The sequence below is a fragment of the Macadamia integrifolia genome, chromosome 12, assembly GCF_013358625.1.
Source record: "Macadamia integrifolia cultivar HAES 741 chromosome 12, SCU_Mint_v3, whole genome shotgun sequence".
NCBI classification, from domain to species: domain Eukaryota; kingdom Viridiplantae; phylum Streptophyta; class Magnoliopsida; order Proteales; family Proteaceae; genus Macadamia; species Macadamia integrifolia.
Window position 1 is genome coordinate 22,424,635 of NC_056568.1, and position 25,234 is coordinate 22,449,868.

A 25,234-nucleotide genomic window follows, 5' to 3' on the forward strand; every position below is an offset into this window, starting at 1 on the left:
AACTAAGATAACCATATCACTATGGGGCGAAGGTGCGAAGAATTAAGAACACTATTCGGTCTTTAAAAGATGAAGATGGCATAAAGATATCTAGGAAGGACCACCTGGAAGAGTATGTTAGTGGCTTCTACGAAAACTTTCACAAGCAATTTCCTACCCTGGAACATTTGGAGATGCTTGAATGTGTCCCAGAGGTGCTGACTGAGCATGATAGATGGAAGTTGGACGTGATGCTGTTTAATGTGGAGATCAAAGTTGCAGTTTGGGATCTCGATCCTGAGAGTGCCCCAGGTCTAGACGGATTCCCAGGTATGTTCTACAGAGTTGTTGGGATATCATCTCAGAAGATATCTGTAATGCGGTTAGAAATTTCTTCACTCAAGGCTTTATGCCGCCTGGTTTGAACAGTAACTTCCTTGTTTTAATTCCGAAGATAGAGAGTGCTATGTCTCTTGACAAGTTTAGATCGTTATGCTTGGGGAATTTCTTTTGCAAAATTATTTCTAAAATTTTGGCTATTAGACTGTTTGCTTTGTTGCCAAGACTCATCTCAAAGGAGCAGGGTGTAATACCCCGCTTCTTAAACCCGGTCTGATTTCGCGGTTGAACCGGTTTAACCATGCAGGAACCGAGCCAGAGGATATTAGAGCGGGTTCCTTATGGGCTATGATGGCACGGGTGACCTTTTTAGATGATTTTGCAGGTCATACATCTGAGGAGCAGGGGGTGGGTCCCACACTCGAGTTTCCTGAAGAGGACTGGTGGACTCCTGAGGAGTTTGAGCATGGCATAGACTGCTCGTGCAAGAGTTGTGCTGCAGGACAGCAGTTCTGAGGCCGAGCTGAGCTCCACCCTGGAGGCCGTGCTGAGCTCCACTTCTGAGGCCGAGCTGAGCTCTTCTATGTTATGCCGAGCTGGGCACAACCCTTGATGTCGAGCTGAGCTCCAGCCTTGATACCGAGCCGAGCTGTGTACTCTGATGATTTTGATGATTTCCTGTATATACTTGATATTTGAATTTTATTCTTTTTGTGTATATATCATGCCTTCGGGCCTAAATGTATATATTTATTGTATCACAATTCGGGTATCAAGTATATGGGATTTATTCACAAGTAAAACTTAGTCTTCCGCTGATCTGATGAGCTTATGTTAGTGTGTGTATGCTGTGGTGGAATACAGTATCTGATGATCCTGACAGGTTTGGGTTAACCGGTGTTAACCCGGTCACCGCTCCGGTTCAGGGTGAACGGGGTGTGACATAAGGGGCTTTCCAGAAAGGGAAGATCATCCACTCTAACATTATTCTTGCTTCTGAGCTGACTAATACGATGTTCTATGTGACCAGAGGGGGAGGAATGGGGCTAAATATTAATATCCAGAAAGCATTTGATACAATTTCCTGGAGCTTCCTCTTTCAGGTTTTAAGGAAATTTGGTTTCTCAGAGAAATGGGTTTCTTGGGTTCACCAAATGCTGGAATCTACTAGGCTTTTTGTTCTATTGAATGGAGGGATGCTTGGGTACTTTGGGGTGGAGAGGGGCTTGAGGCAAGGAGATCCCTTATTGCCCATGCTATTTATTGTGGCTGAGGAAGATCTTTGTTGAGGGCTTAATCAGCTCGTGATTGAGAAGAAGGTTCTCCTACTCAAGGGGCCTTGTGGAGCGACTACTCCTGCTCATAGTCTATTTTCAGATGACATTTTCATCTTTGCTAACGCATCAATCAGGTATGTCAGACATTTGAAGAGCTTTCTCCAAAGGTATCAGGATTTTTTTGTTCAGGTGATAAATTTGGAAAAAAGTAAACTTTTTATTGGTCCCATATTGCCTCAGAGGAAGCAGTTCATTGCTGAAGAGCTGGGTATCCCTCTCTGCTCATTCCCCAAGAGATATCTCGGGGTGGAAATTTTCAAGGGTAGAGTGAAAAGGAGAATGTGCTGCCTATCATGGATAGGGTGAAAGATCGCTTGACGGAGTGGAAGGGGAAAATTCCCTCTCTGGCATTGGTTGAACTAGTGAAGTCAATTATTCTGAGCATGCCCACTCATAGTTTCACTGTATACTGGTGGCCAGGGTCTCTTATCTCGGTTGTAGAGAAGTGGAATGCAAAATTTTGCCTGGACGGGTGAGATGGATTCTTAAAAAAAAATTTTAGTCAACTGGGATCAGTGCTGCAAGCCTAAGGAGGAGGGAGGGCTGGGTTTACGTAGATTGAGAGAGATTAATATGGCTATGCTTAGTAAAACTGCTTGGAGAATAAAGCACGAAGACTCAGTGGCTAGTAGTTTTTTAAGAGCGAGATTTCTCAGTAAGGATGGCAAGCCTAATAAAGGATACAAAAATTCCTCTATCTGGCCTGACATTAGAAGAATGTGAGATTACGTTTCCACCAAGGAGAGATGGGTGGTGGGAGATGGCTATGATATAAATTTCTGGAATGATATCTGGGTTGGTCAGGCGGCCTTGGATGATAGTATTGACATGGAGGGAATTGATCCCTAAGCTTTTAAAGGAAAGGTCAATGGGTTTATTGAGAATTTTAAGTGGCGGATCCAAGCTGTGCACCCTCGACTTAGTAACATGATTGAAGTTGTTTTGAAGATCCCCATCCCTGAATATGATTGTCAAGATAGATGTGTTTGAAGTTTAACGCCAACAGTATTTTTAATTATAAATCAGTGTGGGAAGACTTAAGAGCGAAGAAGCCTACAGCTCCTTGGGCATCTTTGGTTTGGTGCAAAAGATAACAACCTAGAGTATCCTTATTAGCTTGGAGGGTGCTTCACGAGAAGCTTCCAATGGATGATTCATTGAAAAAAAAAATCTGTGCCAATTGCTTCGAGGTGCGGTTTATGCTACTCTGATGAGGAATCAATGGGGCACATATTTAAGGACTGCCCTTTCTCTGTGGAGATATGGAGCCACCTTTGCTAGTGCTTCAACTTTAGATGGATAGTCCAGGGGTCGTTGCTTGATATAGCTCAGTGGTGGAAGTGGAAATTTAAATCAGTATGTTGTAGGAAGGCGTGGAATATGGCATTTGTCACAGTTTTGGATCACATATGGAGGGAGAAGAATAAAAGATTATTTGAGGGTAAAGCTCGACTTGGCAGGTATGTTCTGAATATGGTGCTTGTGGACATCAAACTAAACAAACCAAAAGTCAAGGGTGAGATCAAAACCGCGGCAGACCTGATGTGTTATAGGTGCTTGGGAATCCCCACTCAAGAAGAGGTTCAGAGAGAAATACTGGAGGTTTTTTGGTGGAAGCCCCAAGTCAATTGGGTGAAACTTAATTTCGATGGAAGCTCCATGGGAAATCCAGGTCGCTCTGGTGCAGGTGGAATTTTTCGGGATCATCTTGGCAGGGTCCTAAGGACCTATAAATTATTCATGGGCGTTACTGGTCTTCCAGGCTGAAGTGGAGGGCCTCATGGAGGGGTTAATGCATGCCAAGGAAATGAACATCAAGCAGCTATGGGTGGAATCTGATTCTAGCTCGGTAGTTTATGCAATTCAACAAGGAACGATACCTTGGTTCGCTCTTCAGCGATGGTTGTTTCTTCAGCCATACCTGGATAGCATCACTTTGAAGATCTCCCATAACTATAGAGAAGAGAATGTTATCGCTGATTTTCTGGCTAGAGATGTAGCTAAGACAGGAAGCTCGAATGAAAATGTGGGCTTGCCTTCTCATATTTTGGATACCCTTGCCAGAGATGCTGAGGGTAGACCTCACTATCGGTTCTAATGTGCTTTCCTTTGTCCTGCTAATGGCAATGCCGAAGGTGGGAGCCAAGGAACTACTTCTGGTGTAATTTTCTTAAGTTTTGTATTGCTTTGGAATTTCCTTTTTTAATGAAATAATCTCCTTAGCAAAAAAAAAAAACCATATCACTATGGGTACACTCCCTTATTGTGGATACATATACCAACCCTTTTCTTTCTTTCTCCCCCTCTCACGTTTTGGATTGAAATAGATGAGCCATAAAAGCTCATTTCTTATACATAGTCAAAGCCATTGAGGCTTATTTGTTTGGGAGAAGTTATTTTCTCCAAAACCTTTAAATCCTCGGTTGGACTATGCACCCCCACCACCTTGGCCCCATAAGGTGTTAATGGATCTATTACACCTAGCCTCCTATAGGCTAAGGCATGCGGCACTGGATTTCCAAACCCAGTCAACTCATCTCCATCAGGATCACAAAGAACAATCACTTACCTCACAAATGCCACAAGATCACTACTACAAATCAGAGTATGCCTATAAAATCATAATTATATTCTACCACTAGTGATTCACTACAATGTTATCATATCAATATACACGACCCATTTACAATCAACCGACTGGTTAAAATATTACATCATACAAAATTATAAATATAGACATAAAAACAAATATCATCTACAGCTCAGTGTCGCGCAAACACGACCTCACAACAATTGCCAAAAATCAGTATGGCTTTAGCTTCGGTGCCCCCATCTAAAAACAATAATTCACATGGGGTGAGCTACAAGCCTAGTGAGGGGGTGAGCAACCAAACCTACACATCCATCCATGAATGTTTTAGATGCAATGCATTCTCATCCAAACAGAGTACCTGATGCAATAGTGCACAACCACATGATTCCATTTTTATTACACTATTTATCCTAATTACTAAGTTTGTAATTGGGACTTAGTGCTATAAGCAACATAGGTGGTACCCCCTCCTTGGTACGTCGGGGTCAGCGATATAAGCTAGTTGCAAGCAGGAGCAACCAGTTTCGGAAAGAACCTCGGTCCCCCTAGCCAACCTCTAAGAAGTAACCCTGATAGTCATGCGCACAATACGTTGTACCACGTTGTTTGATAGCCATTCATATAGTATGTTGTACCATGCTGTGCCCACCTTGGATACAATACGTCATATGCCGGGCATAGTAGTCTCGTCATACCTACCATTGATTGGGATTAGCCAATACCTCACCCCCAATTGGCAAAGGATTATAGCACCAAGCATATGATCTTAGCCCAATGCAATCTAAGTGCATAGAGTTCAGCCAATGTCATCCATACATCTACATACACAACCCTGGGCACACGGTACTGGAACAAACCTCGACCACATCGTGTCCCAGTTCACCAACACACCCACAGTCAATCCACATCCACAACCACAAGATGAGGAGATCAGTGAGTCTCCTAGCATCATCCCGATCAGCAACTACTATGAAATCCATAGCTTGGAATGGAGTCCAAGTGGCCTACAAGGATAAAGAGTCAGTATTGAAGTAGGTTCAACAAGAAGATGTAATGCAAGTATGAAGAGACAAAGGAGCCATACCTCAGAGAGTCGATTCAATACATCTCTCCCTGTGGTAGAAAGAGGTAAAGGACCGCGGATAGTCTTGCCCTTCCCCCATTTCCTAGTGATAGGAAATCTATCATGTTCCCCATCTACTAGGGTAGGGTAAAGGAAGTTGAGATGCTCATGCACCCATGGCTGAAAGAAAACACAAAAAAATAATAGCATGAAGCAAAGCAATGAAGGAAATAAACACAATAAAGCAGCATATACTTGAAGGATGTAGGAGGCTCCATAAAGACCAGGGTCACCACAGGCCAGGTGGTCCATCATCCTGAGGAAGTAGGCGTAAGCGGCCCCACCCCAATCGTACTTCTGGATCCCCTAGAGATCTTTAAAGAAATAGGTAAGCCGGAGATCGACCTTGTTCGATTGGGTTGCTGAACAAGCACTGGCCAACCCAATAGAAAAAGAAACAGCGAACGAGATCTTTCTGCTCATGAGTGGAGGACATATCAACAGTAATGTTGTCCTAGGCCTTAGGAACAACAATAAGGGTGACAATGGCATCCAGAGAATCAAAACCAGTGAGCTCTAGAATCTCATACCAATCAAAGGGGATGGAAAAGATCACGGGCTCCCCACTGAAGCACAACTAGTCAGTACATGGAAGCATAGCGGAGTGATTGTCATCTCTCCCACCGACAAGTGAAAGGTATTAGGTGCTCGACCACCATCTCTCGGCTAAGGCCTGAGTAAGTTCAACATCCAACTTTTGAGCATCCAAGTGGAGGCATGGACGAAAGGGCAAGTTGCGAGCCAGCCACCGCATAAGGGGTGGAGTTGGTTAAACCACTCCTCATGGATAACCATGCCTCCAATATGAGGGCTCCACCCCGTCCTATCATAACAGGTAAAATCTCAACACAAACATCTTAAGCATAAATTATGCACACACATATAGACTGCTCCTTTTTGGTTTTACGTCATAGAACAACAAAAGTCAAGTTGAAACTTTAGCCAAAATCCTACGTGCTCAGAGAAATTATGATCATTGCAAATTGTATAAAAAAATTGTCGAAAGAAATTCAAGAGTGGAAAATATTATTTAGAATTCGATAAGGAAATGTTGATGGAAGAATATGAATTGGAGATTTTAGGGTTGAAAATGTAATAAGGGTAAAATGGTCTTTATATTTAAGGTGTTTTAGTTCAAGATGTAATAAAGGTAAAATAGTCTTCTCTATTTCAAAAACTAACACCTCACTCACGGTCTTATGTTTCAGGGGACAAAACATAATAAATGAAACACAGGGGTGGATGTAATTAGGTTAAACTACAGGGGAGGTATATGTAATTTTTCCTTATATATATTTATATAGATCAGGGTTAAAATCAGGGCTAAGTTGGGCCTAGGCCTCAACCCAAGCTCGGCCCAACCTTGACATAGGGTGTGTTTTTCAACCCTAACCCGCCCTTAGGGTAAAAAAATCTTAGCCCAAACCTTGTTCGGGCTTAGGGCGGGTTCAGGCCATCAGGGCTGAACTTACACCCCTAGGTCACTAGTAGGGCTACAATAGGGCATGGCAAGCTGGGGTTCTTAAAACCCTAGCCCAACCTTGATTCCCATTAGTTGGGTCCAAGCCCCCCTGAACCATTACTCAGGACTTAAATGCTTCAACCCACGCCCAACCCTGTAAGACTTAGCCTAGCCTAGGCCTACCCTGATTGGCCCTGGGCGAGGCTAGGATGTCCTTGATTGGCCCTGACCCTGGTTTGCCATCTAGAGTCGGGTATACCTTGACCCTAATTTTCCATCAAGGGCTAGGTATACCCTAACCCTGATCTGCCATTAAGGACTTGGTATGACCTGACCCAGACCCTACAAAATATGAAATAACTAAAAATTCATTTGACTTTGCATCTAGATCCTTTAGAATTGAAAAGTAAAATACAAATTAAATCTTAGATAAGAATAAGTAGTTTATACAACCACGGTGGATAATGATTACCAAACTTAAAAAATTGACTATTGAACTCAAGAAATCAGGTTCGGGTAGGGTCACAAACATCAACCCATTACTTGCCCTGACCCAAACTTGATACCAAAATTTTTTTGAGGGCTGGCCCTCAGGGCCAGAATTTTTAGGCCTAGCCCTCTGTGGGCTTAGGGCGGGCCAATGGCCGCCAGGGCCATGCTGGACTTCCACCCCTAGTCAATACTGATGTTGATCAATAGCACCCCCCGGCCTCGCTTCTGAAGATATTGAGATATTTAGATCCCTCTCAACGATCGTCTTAGAACTCCATCTCCTTCCCCGATCTATCTTTGAGTAGGCTTCACACCTAGATCCGACAGGACAGCATCAGTCGAGTGAGCTTTGAAAAAAAAATTTCCCCTCTTATTCCCTTTCGTCAAATACGTGTTCCCATTGTAGTTTTGCGGATCGATCTGTACACGATACGGTACCTGTGAAACTCTCTCTCTCTTTCTCTCTCTCCTCCCTCTGTGAAATTCTCGATTTCTAAAAATGTCTGCAAACGTTGAAGAATCAGAAGTACGAAAAGGAAGGACACCGGAATTGCAAAACGGAAGCGAACCAGAGACATTAATCGTTGCTGATTCCGAGGCTTTTGAACCACAAGTGGGCAACATTGGAAATGAACCAGACATAGTTGCGGTTACAGATCCCGAGCCTGTTCAACCTGAAAATAACAAAGACGGATCCAACGAGGTAGTAGAGGAATCTCCTGTGGTGAAGGAAATCAAGACTTCCGAGAGTCGCAAAGATGAAGGGAACCGGCAATTTTCCATGAGAGAGTTATTGAATGAATTGAAGGAAGAAGGAAATGAAACTCCCGATGGGGAATTGCGGAGAAGCCCAAATGCTTCTGATGGAAAAAGACATGAGGGAGGCTCTCCGTATAGGTACGCTTTTTTTTTTAATCTGCTAATTTCAAATTTCTTCCATTTTAGGAATATTTGAAAGAATGCGATGCTCAAGAGTCTCAGACAGCTCTGTTCACGCTTGGTTTGCTTTTGGATTTCAGTTCTTTTGAGAGGCGTAAATAGCTAGCTCTTAGAAAAATGTAATATAACTTTCATTTATTAGTTGGATCTATAGGCTGTTGATACTAAACTTTGGAATTAATGGAAATAGGATGTCTACACTTGGTCCATGTAGAAATGTGTCTCTCAATGAAGAGTTGGTCTTGTCCTGATGTTATTTTTCTCTTTACCCTGATGTTTGAGTGATGTCAGCTCATCTAAGCATATATTCCTTGTGCACTCGAATGTTATTTGTCTCAAAGTAACTTCTTCAGGATGCTCACCCCATTATAGCAGTCTCTGCAAATGCATTTTTCATTATTACTGTTATTTGGTCCATCTGGAACTCATGATCTATTCTATGGCAAGAACTATTTTTATGCATGTTTTGGAATGTCAAACCAGTGAAAGGCATTGGCTGCCAAATGTTTTTGTAAGCTTGTGTTGTACCTCTATTGTTTGTCACTCCTTTAATTCATTGTTGTCAGGGTGACAAGGCTAACCTACACTGTGGCCAGGTGCCTAGTTGCTGCGAGGGAGGGTGGGGGGGAGCGGTTTAGATGTTAAATATGGTATTTCTTTTAGGTCCCGTTTGATTGGAAGGGTCTTGATAGGGCGGGATGGTTGGGGTCGGATAGTTGTACGAAATTTCCCACCCCAATTAAGTTTTAGGCCGTTTGTTTGTCTGGGGTAGGAATTACAGAAAACATCATCTTTTTCTTGTAGGCCCACGTGGCTCAAGGACTCTCCCACCCCATCCCATCATAAAGTCTTGTCGATTTGGTGGGACTTTGCGGAAAATCTCTGGAATTTGATTCTCCTTGTTCTCTCCCCTTACTTTCCTCTCCTGTCCTCCTCTTTTGCAATCCAGCCTCCACTATTGACCTGCAACTCTGCGTTGAAATGGGTAAAAACAAGAACTCTTCGTTGAACAAATAAGAAAGAGATGTTGGGAACCTACAACTGAGAGAAGCAGATCAAAAGCCAAAAAGAACAAATGCATTCAATTGAAGTGAAGAATCCATAAAAAATGTAAAACCATCACTAGCCAAGGGCCGTTAACAAATTCAGCAGAATCAGATACACCCAAGAATGATTTTTTTTCCCATGTTGAAAACCCAAGAATGAGATTTAATAAGAAGAAATGGAGATACATTAACAATGAAAGACGCAACAAGGTTCATCAAGACAAAATGGTCATAAATCAAACACAACAGGAACACCAAGAATTCTCCAAAATCCAAGCAGAAATTAAACACAATCCCAAGAAAAAAGTAGAGGAAGATGGGAAAAAAAGAAAAAAAAAATCCCCAACACATTCTGATCTGAAAAAAATGTAAGGGAAGTTTGGATCATCGCACCGGCTGAAGATTGGTGAGGAATTTGCGAGTTCAGCAGTTATCATCAACATGAACTTCACCATTTTCCCGAGCTGATTTTGGATGAATGCGCCCCCCCTTCTCTCTCTGGTTTTTACTTTTCTGTTCTTTGCCCCACTAACATGTAAGACCTGGCCTGACAACTAGTCCACCCCACCCTCCCCTCTAGACAAATGGGGCCTTATGGGAGAAAGAATGCAGGCAGGCTACATAATGTATGCTAGCACCTCCTTGTGTCTATCTCTCTCCTCCTTTATATGAAATGACATATCTACCGTCCTAGACATAGGGAGATGTAATTTTGAAGGGGTTTATATGCAAAATGAGATCTTTTTTTCTAACATGTCAATATAAGGGGTAATGATAAAAGGGAGAGGGAACGCTACCTGGTTGTGTGGGCCCCACGCTAGGAGCGTGTGCCCAAGCATCTAACAGGGGGTGGGATGGTCATTTAAGTGCACGATTGGTTGCATTCTTTTCTCCTAAAATAAAAATTATATTCTTTAAAGTGTTAACAATTGAAATCCATTTGGTCTTATTCTTTTATGTCGACGGTGAAAGAGGTGGTGGTGGTTGCAATTTGAGTTTGCGGTACATTCCTCCCTCCTTTTTCTACTATGATGGCGGTGGATGGTGCTGGCTGTGGCTACCACTACAACCTTTGTGGTGGTAGTGGTAGTTGCTATTGCTTTTGCTCATTTTTCTTATTTTTCCATTTTCTTTGGATTTTCTCCCTGTTCACCTTTTTTCCTCATTTTCCCTTTTTCTCTCCCTTATTTTCTATTTGGGTGCCTTGAACAATATGTCAGCCGCTCACCTAGGCTATGTCGTGACAACTATGCTTTATTCACATTTCACAAACATATGAGTTTGTTTAAGAGATTGAGCAGACACCAGTGATATTCTCAAGTTGACACTGAGAGGGAGGGGGTGAAACAAGGTCTCCAAAATTTGTCTCGAAATTCTTGCAACACTAATTTCCTACATACCCTTGGTATTCCCAGCACAAATCTCACTCCCCAACACAGGCACTGACAACCCCACTTTATTTTTCGCAACTCTGATGGCACTAGCACCACCTCTCACACACTGACAGTGTCCACACTCTCGGCGCTGTTCACACTTCCAGCACAGTGTACAAGCATTAACAAGGATTAAAGTATCTGTATCGGTCGCCGTATTGGTCGGCCAAAATTAAGATACGTATCGGAGGGTATTGTATCGTATCGGAGATACGCTAAGATACGCTAAAGATGCGCACATAAATGGATAGGAAACACTTTTTTAAACAATTCTGCATAAAAAATTTGTTAAAAAAAGCTGTTAATATGATGTATTATGCATAGACACTAAATTGAGGATATCACACTCACTGTTAGTTAAAACGGGAACGGAAAAAAAACAGAGACGTACGGTACGGGTTTTAAACAGATAAAAACAATAAACGGTACGGTAAAAAAAGGTCAAAAAAAGGGAATGGCAAACGGACAAAAACGAACGGTACGAGTATTAAACGTGTAGTTTTAAAAAAACGAATAAAAAAGGGCAGTATACTCATGTAATTTGAGAAATTATTACCTGTATACCTGCGTCTAATGTTCTAAACTACAACATAAATTCAGTAATTTTCTTCTATGGGCTACTACTACTGTAGAGTGGTCAGCTGGAAGTATTTTTAGGTTCTGACCATGGAAGAGAGAAGGAAAGATGAGGTAAGCAAAGCTAAAGAGGGACTGAAAAGAAATCTGGGGAGGGCTGACGAAATCTTTGAGCAATTTATTTGCGGTAATAAAGAATCATAAATGCTCAGGCACATTTAGCCAAACTTATTGTGGGGTTTGTAATGTTTGTACGGTGGAAGTGGGTCTCCTCTCCCCTAATGGTTAATGGGAAGCAAAGGAAGGCCTACCTATATCTATCATGCCTATTCATATCTACTTACAGGACTGCACATTTCTCCATGGGGTTTGAACTTTGAATCCTCTACAGGAACTATAGTACTAGTAATGATCATGATCCAACAACTCCCTCACTAGTCTCGAGTCAGCGGATCTAAAAATTAGGGGATGCATGGTGTTACAAATACATTATGATGACTGTAACAAATAATAGAGGGAAGAAGGACCATCAGGTAACAAAACAGGGAAGAGAAGCAGAAAGAAGCTGGAATTTCGATTTTAATGGTGGACCTCAAGCAACCCAGTTCGTTTCAACTTTCAATCCTCTCCGAAAGATGCTTGGAGTTTCGATTTCAATCTCGAGCAGATTTGATGAAGTCTTACTCTTGAGGTTCAGCGGCATTTGACGACCTCTGCAGTAGGAGAGGTTGGGCAATCTGATGGGTCTGAAATCTGAATGTTTGATGGGAAAAAGTGAAAAACCAAAACCCTAGTTACCCTACCGTGTTCCCTCCAAAATAAATAGGGGTTTATTTTTTTCTAATAAATATGTTAAAATTCATATTTTACCCTTAAAATCCGGATACGTGTTTAAAACGGCATTTAAACAGATTTTTTTATCGTTCCCATTTTTTCCCGTATTGTATAACATCATATGGCAAAACACTTTTTAAACTGATAAAAGCGGCAACCGCGTTTTGAACGCATTTTTGCTAACAGTGATCACACTAAGAATTCAAGGTTTGTAGTTGTCCCATAAATGTAAAATACTTGTTCCCAACCTTGATTTCTACTTTAGTTGGAGAGAAATATGGCTGTCAACAACTTTGGAACAAAAACCCCTAAAAAAATTGTGTTTTTCTGAAAAATGACCCCACCTTGGCCATTATATGACCGTAGCGCATTGTATCGGTATGTACCGGTCGATACATATCGATACTCACTGATACATACCGAAATGTACATTTCACCTCGATTTTATATTTTCCATAGAGTATTGGTACGTGTCGGTGCGTATCGTATCGGTGGTGTAGCAGTGCGTATCGGTATGTATCGTAGGATATATATCGATACGAAAGGATTTAAAAAATTCCATGTATCGTATAGGTGTGTATCGTATCGATCGGTTAAATTTAAGATATGTATCGGAGGGTATCGTATCGGTATTGGAGATACTTTAAACCATGAATTTATTATCAAATGGTGGGAGCGGGTGGAATGTGACCCAAGAAAATGGCATCTTGACTGAGTTCTATCATGTTCGAGCAAAGCACTGGATCTAGGCTCGATCTAGTAGAGCGCGGTGCACGAATTCATCAGTCGTTGACCATTAAAATTGCTCACACCAACATATCCTTTATCGACTTATCATTGCCTATATGTGCTTCTTCTCCCATGGCTCAGTGAGAACCATTCGGTTGTCACAACTTACCATCGTTAAACCCATCGTGTCGTGATGGTTTGGTGCATCACGCACCTTATGCATTCTTAGGGATTCTTAAGGGGCACTCTGTGCAACAACAACAACAACATCAACAACAACAACAACAACAACACAACTTGGCCTTATCCCAACTAAATGGGATAAGGCTGTTAGATGCCATACTAGGGTTAAGACCTATCTTTTGCATGTCTCTCCTTACCAACTCATCAATGGTCATTTTCGGCCTGCCCCTAGCCCTTTTAGCCCTGTCCATTTGAACCTGGTCGCTCCTTCGTACTGGTGTATACAAAGGCCTCTGTTAGATATGTCCAAACCATCTTAATCGACATTCTCTGAGCTTATCCTGAATTGGGGCAACTCCCAAATCAGCCCTAACCCGGTCATTCCTCACTCTTTCTCTCAGAGTTTTGATGCACATCCATGTCAATATCTTCATCTCTTCCACACTCAACTTATCTATATTACGCATCTTGACTGTCCAACATTTAGCACCATACATCATAACTAGTCTTATGACTATCTTGTAGAATTTCCTTTAAGCTTTAGAGGAATACGTCGATAACACAACACTCCAGACGCCTCTCTCCACTTCATCCATCCTACTTTAATTCTGTGGGAGCGTCAATCTAACCTTATTTAAGGTAGAGCCCATATATCTGAAATAGTCACTATATGAGATCTCCCTCCCCTCATTTTAAACCCCTTCACTATCAGTCCTCAATTGGCTAAAGTTACATATCATATACTCTGTCTTCGTTCTAATTATCTTAAGACCTCTTGATTCCAATGTAGATTTCTATTACTCCAACTTATCATTAATCCTTGTCATTGTTTCACCCACTAGAACAATATCATCAATAAAGAGCATACCACCATCTCCTTGAATATTCCTGGTTAAATCATCCATTATAAGCGTGGACAGATAAGGGCTTAGTGTGGATCCTTGATGTAACCCGACAGTAATTGGGAACTCATCACCTTGACCTCTCGGAGATCTCACACTAACCACTGCATCCCCATACATGTCTTTAATTATACCCACGTATTTGCTTGACACACCTTTCTTCTCTAATACATAGCAGATTAAATCTCTAGGGACTTTGTTGTAGGCCTTTTCTGGATCTATAAAGACCATATGGAGATCCAGAGATCCCTCATGTATGTTCTAGATTTTTCCATAAGCCTCCTAAGAAGGTAAATTGTTTCTGTCGTTGATCTCCCAGGTATAAAACCGAATTGGTTCCCTGAGATATTAGTTTCCCTTCTTATGCAAACTTCTATTACCTTCTCTCATGACTTCATAGTTCATAGTATGATTCATAAGTTTTATGTCTCTATATTATTGTAGCTCTAGATATCGCCTTTATTTTTGTAGATTGGGACAACAATACTGCTCATCCACTCATTAAGAATCTTTCTCATGCTCATAATCTTGTCAAATAACTTAGTTAACCAAACAACCTCATTTGGTCCCAAACTCTTCCACACTTCAATTGGGACCTCATCTAGACCTGGTGTCTTCCCTACCTTCATCTTTCTTAGAGCTTCCTTAACCTCGATCACTCCTATCTTACATACATATCTATGATGCATGCTGTCAAGAAGGATTCTCAAACCACTCCTACTACGGTTTTCTCCATTAAGTAAAAAAATACTCATCCCATCTCCTCTTTATGTCCTAATTGTTCACAAGCACTCTACCATCATCACTCTTAATACATCGAACATGATCGAGATCCTTTCTCTTCCATTCCCGTATTTTAGCCATCTTATAAATAACCTTTTCCCCTTCCTTGGTATTAGATTGTTGTGCAAGTCATCATATTTCCTTGCCCTTTATAAATAGCCTTTTCCCCTTCCTTGGTATTAGATTGTTGTACAAATCATCATATTTCCTTGCCCCTTGCTTTCCCCACAATCTTCCTTGCCTCGTTCTAGCTGGCTTATATCTCTCTCTTTATCTTCAACCACCCTAGTCCTTTGCTAAATCTTAAAATTATCCTTCTTAATCTTGATGGTTGCCTGGACTTTCACATCCCACCACCAAGTCTCTCTAAGGCCCAACTGAGTACTCCTAGACACCCCTAGAACCTCCTTAGCAACTTTCTTAATGCAATCCGTCATCTCATTCCACATCGTGTTGGCATCCCCTTCACAATCCCACTTCTCATACTTCACCACTTTATCTATAAAAGACCCCACAGACTCTCCATTCAATCTCCACCACCTTACCTTAGGGAAAACAAGTTTCCTTGGTTTATTCTTCGGCAAACAGAACTACATGTCTAAGATCAATAATCTATGTGAGAAGTTTAGCTTTCCCGAGGGATAACCTTACAATCCTTACACATCCATTTGTTGGACCTTCTAGTGAGGAAGAAGTCTATTTGGGTGGAATGTTAACCACTATTGTAGGTAATTAAGTGTTTTTCCCTCTTAGCAAAAAAAGTGTTTGTAATAGATAGATCATAGGCTGTCGCAAAGTCCAAAACTGAGGTCCCATCCTCATTCCTCTCCCCAACTCCATATCTTTCATGAACCTCTCCATAACCTCTCTTATCCCTACTAATGTGTCTGTTTAGATCCCCTTCGAAGATAATATTTTCACGTTGTCCAAAACCATGCATCAAAATATCCATGTGTTTAGAAAATTGTAGCTTACAGCTATCCAAATCCTGCTTGGGGTGCATATACATTAATAATGTTGAACATCTCTTTATCTAACACCACCTTTATGGATAGAATCATATCCCCCTCCCTTTTAACATTCGCCACATCGTTTTTTAGGCCTTTATCCACCACTATGCCAACTCCACCTCTACCACTTTGCTCTCCCAAATACCATAGTTTGAAATCATCCAACATCTTAGCTTTATTAACTTTGCATCTAGTCTCTCGGATAACCTTCTTATAACATCTATCAACTCCAAACTCTTACCTGTCTGTGAACCAATGTTCCAAAAAGTAGATCAAATCCTCTGTTATGGGCAACATTCTTGTTGAATAAAGCATTATTGTAATTAAGACTATATTTGGACTACTTAAGACTTATGTAAGGACTAGGACTACTATTTTGTTATAAAGGAGGGACTGTGCCCATTATGGCACAAGTCCATATTCCCCAATTCTACATAGTATTAGAGCAGGTGTGATCACCAAAAACCCTATACCCATTCTTCTTCTCACTGTTGCCAATCTTATCAATAGGATGCCTTCACGGGTACTTGGTTTTAAGAGTCCCATTGAGTTGTTATCTGGGTCTCGTACTTTTGTTGTTCCTCCCAAGTTCTTTGGTTGTGTTTGCTTTGTTCGTAATCATCAGGTTCCGCGCAAGCTTGATCATTGTGGACTCCGGTGTATTTTTTTGGTCTATTTTTCCACTCAGGAGGGATACCGGTGCTATCATCATCCACCTTCTCGATGGATCTTTATTTCCATGGATGTGTTATTTTGTGAGACTGAGACTTACTTTCCACCTCTTCAGGGGGAGTCCTCTGTTGGTGAAGAGGTGATTCAGATTCCTACTTTTGATTGTCCTTTATATCTTACCATAGATGATGGTACTACTCAGAGGGATACTGGAATAAAGACTACTAGTTCAAAGGTTCCCATTAGTCCAAAGGTTACTGTTCAAGGGGAGCCATTAATTTAGGAGCAGGAGGCTCCCATTAAAGGGGAGCCACAGATTCAACAAAAAATATAGGATGGTCCAGTGATACAGGTTTTCTCTCGGAAAGAAAAAGGAGAGCCGAAACTACTACTCATACTACCATTGCTACTCCATTGCTTCATGATCCTGAGTCTTCTCTTCCAGGTATAACCTTTCTCCTCACTTTTGATCAGTCTCTTGATGTTCCTATTGCTCATAGAAAAGGTAATAGGACTTGTACTCAACATCCTGTTTCTAATCTAGTGTCATAAAATGCTCCCTCCCCATCGTATCGTGCATTTGTGTCTTCCTTGTCCTCTGTTTCTATTACTAAAACCTGGTAGGAGGCTAATGTAGACTAGGACAGGGGTCTAACCAAGTCTTAACTTCAGGATCTTTTAATTAGAATAACAACCAGAACCAGCCCAATAAAATATACGAAATTCATCGGCCTTAAGAGTTCAGAATTTTTGTAACTGAATAATCAGCCAAGGAATTAAGGACTTAAATCACCAATTAATAAGACTAAACAATGAAGCATAAGACCAACAACCAATCAGCGACACACAGCACAAATTGATTCAGAATTCTGGGTAGAAAACAGAACCGGCCGATATAGGGAGAAATTTCAGAACAATTAAATCCCTGGTCTGATGTTCCTCAAACTAGGATCGAACCATCCTCCTACTAGGTAGCACACTCGACTAGAAGATGGGAATCATCAGACGACTGGATAGTCTGATCAGAGAAGGATCGATTGGGAGAAATCTGGGAATTGTAGAACCAGAAATTAAGAAAGTTCAGATCTGTACCTGGCTGTAGAAACACAATATAGTCTTATAAATACCTTGAAAAAAGAAAGAACACTTGAAAGGAACCTCTTGGGCTTCACACCACAAATAGTCAATTGGATCAAACACCAATTCCTTCAGCCTTGATCAAACACAAGACCACCGCTTTTATCACACACAAAACAAACTCAAAAGAGCAACATCAACATAGCTTTTTCAGCTTTTTCATTCATAAAATCGTGGGGCTTAACGGGAGCCTTCTCCTTTATTTATAATAATGATGGTGGTTTACAAATAATAGAAACTCACTTTAGTTTCCAAAACTGAAATAGGAAACTAAATAAAAGCAAGTCCTCTAGTTACTAAAATTAAAAATAGAAACTAGGAAAATACAAAGACTGAAATTAGATACTAACTTTTAACTGAATTTAGAAACTAACTAATGACTGAAATTAGAAACTAATTAACCCCATTAAAGCTCGACTAAAAAGGTAACTAATGAAAAAAAGAAACTAACTAGTAATCCCTTACTCAATCTTAGAGCCCCTCTTTTAGACCTATAAAAGTGGCCAAATACAATCCAAACCATATGGACTGAAGGCCCTACGCTTATTCCTAATAAAATAAGCCTATTTTGGTTATTAATCTGCATCAGAGGCAAATATAGAACCTAAGTAGAAAGAGGCAATGAATAAGGAGATGAAAGCTCTTCACAAGAGTAACACATGGGATTTGGTTGTTCTTCCCCTGCAAAAGCGACTAGTTGGTTGCAAATTGGTGTTCACGATCAAGCATAATGCTGATGGCATTGTGGATCGATACAAAGCAAGATTGGTGGCAAAGGACTTTACTCAAACTTATGGGATTGACTACCAGGAGACCTTTGCACCTATAGCAAAAATGAATACAGTTCGAGTTATCATCTCCTGTACAGTGAACCAAGGATGGGAGCTACAACAACTAGATGTCAAGAACGCCTTTCTCCATGGAGAGCTGACTGAAGAGGTGTATATGGACATTCCACCTGGATACTCTAGTTAAAAAACACAAGGCAAGGTGGGTAAACTGAAGAGAGCTCTGTATGGATTGAAGCTATCTCCCAGGGCATGGTTTGGTCGTTTTCACAAGGCTATGATTGCTGTTGGATTTACACAAAGTTCATACACTATTTATTAAAAAGGTGGGGGATTAGATTACTGTGCTGATAGTATATGTGGATGATGTTGTTGTTATTGACAATGATATAGATGAAATCTCTAAGCTCAAGGCCTATCTTGGTAAGGAGTTTGAGATAAAAAACCTAGGAAGTTTGAAATACTTTTTTGGCATTGAGGTGGCACATTCAACTAAGGGTATTGTTCTATCCAAGAGAAAGTATACCTTATACCTCCTCTCAAAGACTGTTATGTGAGGGTGTAAGCCCTTGGGTACTCCTATTGAGGCTAAGTTTCATCTCAAAAGCAAGGAAGGTTAACCTGTTGATAAAAGTCGGTATCAAAGACTGGTTGGAACTTGGAAGGCTCATATATCTATCCCATATAAGACTAGACATAGTTCATGCAGTAAGTTTGGTGAGTCAGTCCATGCATGATCCCTATTCATCACATATGGACGCTGTGAACCGGATTCTTAGGTACTTGAAGATAGCACCAGGAAACGGCATTTTATTCTCTCCTACAGATCATATGAGGATTGAGGCATACACTGATGCTGATTGGGCAGGTTCTCCAGATGATCGTCACTCTACCATTGCTGTACATTTGTTGGTGGTAACTTGGTTATGTGGCATAGTAAGAAGCAGTCAGCTGTGGCTAGATCAAGTGCAGAGGTTGAGTTTTGAGCTATGGCACATGGGATTTGCGAGCTACTTTGGTTGCAAAGTCTCCTTCTTGACCTGGGTGTGTCTATTCAGGTGCCGATGTTATTATATTGTGATAATAAGTCAGCTATTAGTATTGCAGACAACCCTATTCAACATGATTGTACCAAGTATGTCGAGATCAATGGGCATTTCATCAAGGAGAAGTTAGCGCAAGGATTGATCTGTATTTCTTTTGTACGAAGTGAAGATCAGTTAGCAGATGTTCTCACAAAGGGACTTAGTAGTAAAACTTTTTATTTTATTTTGTTCAAGTTGGGTATATGTGATATCCATGCACCAACTTGAGGGGGAGTGTTGAATAAAGCATTACTATAATTAGGGCTATATTTGGACTACTTAGACTCATGTAAGGACTAGGACTACTGAACTGTTGTAAATAAAGGAGGGATTGTGCCTATTAGGCGCAAGTCCATATTCCCCAATTCTACAATTCTTAACTTGCCCTTGTATATGTTCTAAAGTGAATCTTTGTCATGCATCATTTGTGTGGGATTCCTAGGCAATAGGATAAAATGACATAGAACAAAGAAAAGAGATAATGAACTGTGATAAAAAATTACGGGGATCCATGCAAAGGGTGGGTTGGCTGGATATAGTAAGGTGTTGGTTGCCTACTTAACGCACCAAGGTAAAGCTATAAACAAGAGGATACAAGTGTAGAGAAATGGCGCTTAGCACATTAAACAGGGATTCTCAGCGTATAAATGAAAAGCACAAGACATAAACACAGGATACAACGTATGATACAACAAGATTCTACACAATACATACAACAAACCAAATCACTATATACCATATACAAGACAATATGGAAAGACAGTAAATCTCGATATCAAATATAAGTAAAGAAGAGAAAATGACTAATAACAAAAGAACTAAAACTCTCAAAAGCCTCTCACCAATTAACTCGAATAAAGTTGTAAGAGAAGTAGATAGCACAAATGGCATACATAAAAAAATGATACCCAGACATTGCAGATCAAACAAAGCAAGATGATGTTATAGATAGATACAGAAGTAAACAAATGAGCATTTATCAAAAGCATACAGAAGACAACAACTAGTAATCCAAAAGTAGATATATATGCATATAATGTCAATGGAAAAGGGAGTGAGGGAGGGGGTATCTTGTTGGTGTACGACGTCTTGTATTCCGTCGCAGTTTAATCCAGAGAGTACTGGTGCAGCATCTAGACAGGCAGGACGGCGGTCTAGCTAGCCGGTTAGTTGGCCGTGGGGGTTGCAAGGGGGCAGGACGCCCCCTGCATAGCAGGGGGTAGGGGGCATAGTCCCCCCTCGAATTTTTTATTTGAGGGCAATTGTGTACTTTTCGGATTAGGGTTTTTTTCGCTATATATTTGTAGCGAGGGTTTCTTTCTCTGTAATGCAAGCAATACTGAGAAGTGTGAGGACGAGCGCTGTAATCCTATTCTCCATTGATAGTGAAGCAGGATCTCATCTCACCGGGGATGTAGGCAACCTTGCCAAACCTCGTAAAATCTGTGTGCATTGTTTGTTCTGTTTTTCCATTATCTTCTGCATCGTTTTAGGGTTGCATTTCTACAAATTGGTATCAGAGCTCTAGGTTTCCGTTTTCTAGGGTTTACTATCATAATGGCAGAGAAGGGATCGAATGTCAAGTATGATATCGAGAGGTTTAATGAGAAGAACAATTTCACCCTCTGGCATCAAAGGATGAAGGATCTTCTGATACAGTAGGGTTTAGCGAAAACGTTGTTGGGGAAGTCAAAGAAACCTGCAAAAATTATTGACGAAGATTGGGAAGAGATGGAGGAAAAGGCGGTAAGTGCTATTCGATTAAATCTTTCTAATGATGTCCTACAATATGTTGTGGGTATCGAATCTGCACTGCAGTTATAGGCGAAACTTGAAAGCATCTACGTGACGAAGTCCTTAACGAACAAGTTCATGAAGAAACAATTGTATTCTCTATAGATGGAGGAAGGTACGGATCTATTAGAGCATCTTAACATGTTCAATCAGATCGTAAGTAAACTTGCAAACCTGGAGGTTAAGATCGAGGATGAAGACAAGGCGTTACTGTTGCTGTCGTCGCTCCCAGAATCATATGATCACCTAGTAACGAATTTATTGTACGGGAAGGAGACCCTTGGGATTGATAAAGTCGCAACTGCTCTTATGTCCAATGATACAAGGAAGAAGGCCAGTAGTACGAAATCTCAAGGAGAAGGTCTTTTTCAGAGGTGACAAGGAGCAGGAAAGAGGGAGATCAAATCAGAAGGGATCTGGGAAGAGTCGATCGAAATCAAAAGGAGTAAAGACAAAGGTCTCTTGTTACTATTGCAAGAAGGAAGGTCATCTGAAGAGAGAGTGCTTGAAGAGGAAGGCGGACTTAAAGAAGAAAGGTGTAGATAAGGCATCTGAGGGAGCTAGCGTGGCTGACAGTTCAGATGGAGATGATGGAGATGTACTCTTTATATCATCAGGTAAGAATCAACCTTTTGATTCTGGATGTTCATATCATATGTGTCCACATAAAGATTGGTTTGATACATATCAACCATATAATGGTGGGTCTGTCCTAATGGGGAATGATGCTGTATGCAAGACCATTGGGATAGGCACTGTCAAAATCAAGATGTTTGATGGGATAGTAAGAACCTCAGCAGATGTGAGACATGTACCAGAATTAAGGAAAAACTTAATTTCTTTGAGGGCACTTGACTCAAATGGCTGCAAGTACATAGCAGAAGGTGGAGCTCTCAAAGTTATTAAGGGTGTTATGGTTGTCATGAAGGGACAACTAACAGGAAACCTATACAGACTCATAGGGAGCATAGTTACAGGTGAAGCATCTGTGACTACAGATGCAGTATTTGATACAGATGATACCTATCTGTGGCATATGCGGTTAGGGCATATGGGAGAAAGAGGATTGATGGAGCTTCATAAAAGGAAAATGTTGAAGGGAGTGAAAACTTGTAAACTAAACTTCTGCAAGTATTGTGTGTTCAGGAAACAGTGCAAGGTTCGTATCAAAACTGCAAAACATAAGAGTAAAGGGGTGCTTGATTATGTACACAGGGATGTATGGGGTCCTTCAACAACAAAATCTAAAGGTGGGGATTACACGTCACTTCACGGTTCCAAAGACACCACAGCAAAATGGTGTAGCTGAAAGGATGAACAGAACACTTCTAGAAAGAGCTCGGAGTATGAGGCTAAATGCCGGGTTGAGCAAGAGATTTTGGGCAGAAGTAGTGAACATGGCATGTTTCCTCATCAATAGGTCTCCATCAAAGGCGATTGATTGTAAAATTCCTGAAGAGGTATGGACATGAAAACCAGTAGATTATTCTATTATAAAAATATTTGGTTGTCCAGCCTATGCGCATGTTGAGAGTGAGCAACGTTCCAAGTTAGACTCAAAGTCTAAGCAATGTATCTTTCTTGGTTTTAAGAAAGGTGTAAAGGGATTCAAGTTGTGGGATCCAAGTTCACAGAAAGTTGTGGTTAGCAGAGACGTTGTGTTTGATGAGTCTCATATAGTGAAGTCAAATTACAATTCACAAGCAGTTGATGAAATAAAGAAGGTTCTACTGTGCAGGTGGAGTTAGTGAGTTAGAAACAACAAGAGAGAATGAGTCATCAAGTGACTTACCAGGACAACAGGAAGCAGTAGAAGTTCCCTATACTGTGGCAAAGGGTAAAGGGAAGCGCTCACAAAGCACCTATGTAGGTAAGGTGATCCATCTTCCTACCATGATGCTTTGAGTGATGACACATGATAAATGGATGCAGAAAAACCCAAGGGAAGAAAAATCATTGGGTGTAAATGGGTCTTTCATAAGAAAGAGGCAGCATCTGAGAAGGAGTGTGAAAGGTATAAGGCCAGACTTCTTAAGAGTTTATGGCCTTAACAATCTCCTAGGCAGTGGTAAAGCGCTTTGATTCCCATATGATGAAGATTGGCTACACAAGAAGTGAGCATGATAGTTGTGTTTATTATAAAGTGTCAAGTGATAATTCCATTATTTTGTTGATGCTTTATGTTGATGACATGCTCATTGCTGCAAAGAACAAACATGATATAGTCTCTTTGAAGTCTTTGTTGAGTGCTGAATTTGAGATGAAGGATCTTAGTGCTGCTAAGAAGATCCTTGGCATGGAAATCCTTAGAGATAGAAATGCAGGTAAACTTTGGGTAACTCAGAAGAGGTATATTGAAAAGGTGCTAGAGCGTTTCAATATGGAAAAGGCTAAGCCGGTTAGCACTCCGTTAGCTGGCCACTTCAAGTTATCTGAAAGGGAATGCTCTACAACACATGAGGAGGTGGAGCAGATATCTCAGGTCCCTTTTGCTAGCACAGTTGGGAGTCTCATGTATGCTATGGTTTGTAGCAGGCCGGATTTGTCTCATGCAGTCAGTGTTGTTAGCAGAGACATGAGTAATCCAGGGAAGGAGCATTGGAATGCAATTAAGTGGATCTTCAGATATTTGAGCAAGACTAAAGATATAGGTGTTATGTTCAGTGGCAAGGGAAGTTCTACAGAATTGGCAGGTTATGTTGATTTCGACTATGTTGGTGATTTAGGCAAGAGGAGGTCTACTATAGGGTATGTGTTTACATTGGCTGATGGACCTATATCATGGAGGGCGATGTTTCAGTCTATAATTGCATTGTCCATTACAGAGGTAGAGTACATGGTGGCAGTTGAGGCTGCCAAGGAAGGAGTCTGGTTGGCTGGACTGGTTCGTGAGTTGGGGTTGGAGCAAGGAGGTACAGTGTTACATTGTGACAGTCAGAGTGCCATACATCTTGCAAAGAATTAAGTGTTTTATGCAAGGACAAAGCATATTGATGTGAGATTTCACAAGATCAGGGAGCTTGTGTTAGAAGGCAGTATTCACCTGAGAAAAATTCATATAGATTTCAATCCTGCAGATATGTTTACGAAGCCAGTTACTATAGAGAAGTTTGAGTCCTGTTTGGACTTGATTAATATTACTCGTTGTTGAAGATGAGGGACACACCAAACAGGTGCGGGTTTGTACCTCTAATAAGGTACAAAGATGAAGACGTCTACAGGTTATCTTTGCAGGAGGCTCGACAGAATTCAAGCCAAGGTGGAGATTATTGGTGTACGATGTCTTGTATTCCGTTGCAGTTTAATCCAAGGAGTACTGGTACAACACCTAGACAGGCAGGACGGCAGTCCCGCTAGCCGGTTAGCGGGCCGTGGGGGTTGCAAGGGTGGCAGGAGGCCCCCTTGCATAGCAGGGGTGTAGGGGGGTGCAACCCCCCGCTCGAATTTTTTATTTGAGGGCAATTGTGTACTTTTCGGATTAGGATTTTTTTCGCTATATATTTGTAGCGAGGGTTTCTTTCTTTGTAATGCAAGCAATACTGAGAGGTGTGAGGATGAACGCTGTAACCCTATTCTCCATTGATAGTGAAGCAGCATCTCATCTCACTAGGGACGTAGGCAACCTTGCGAACCTCGTAAAATCCGTGTGCATTGTTTGTTCTGTTTTTCCATTATCTTCTGCATCGTTTTAGGGTTGCGTTTCTACATATCCCTTATGGTCAAGTAAAAACTTTACTGAAAAATCTAGCACATTGTAGGCCACGCCCCGGGTTGTGTCTCAGCAGTAGTGATGCGGCGTTGGGATGCAACACTAACCAGGCAAATGGGAAGTTGCTTGTAGGGATGGGGATGGGAGCAGGGATAGTGTCATGAAAGCGGGAGTGATCGGGGTACCCATGGTAGGCTAAAGTTGAGATCAAGGAGAATCAAGGAAGAGGGATTAGAGCTGCAGGGAGAATCAAGGAAGATAGGGTAGTGTAAATCAGTTGGTGGGGAGG

The 25,234-nt window shown here is 41.2% G+C and overlaps 1 protein-coding gene across 3 annotated transcripts in view; it reads left to right on the forward strand.

Annotated features, from left to right (window-relative positions):
• Window positions 1-7,534: 7,534 nt before the first annotated feature.
• LOC122058296 (protein HLB1) overlaps window positions 7,535-25,234 on the forward strand; it is a 94,807-nt gene continuing 77,107 nt past the window's right edge. Inside the window, exons 1-2 of one of the 3 annotated variants that reach the window (XM_042620918.1) lie at window positions 7,539-7,759; window positions 7,850-8,222. In XM_042620918.1, coding sequence (XP_042476852.1) covers window positions 8,107-8,222 — 116 coding nt within the window. In that variant the 5' untranslated portion in view covers window positions 7,539-7,759; window positions 7,850-8,106. Of the gene's footprint in view, window positions 8,223-25,234 lie in introns of all 3 variants that reach the window. The other 2 variants (XM_042620917.1, XM_042620915.1) reach the window with 2 other exon arrangements.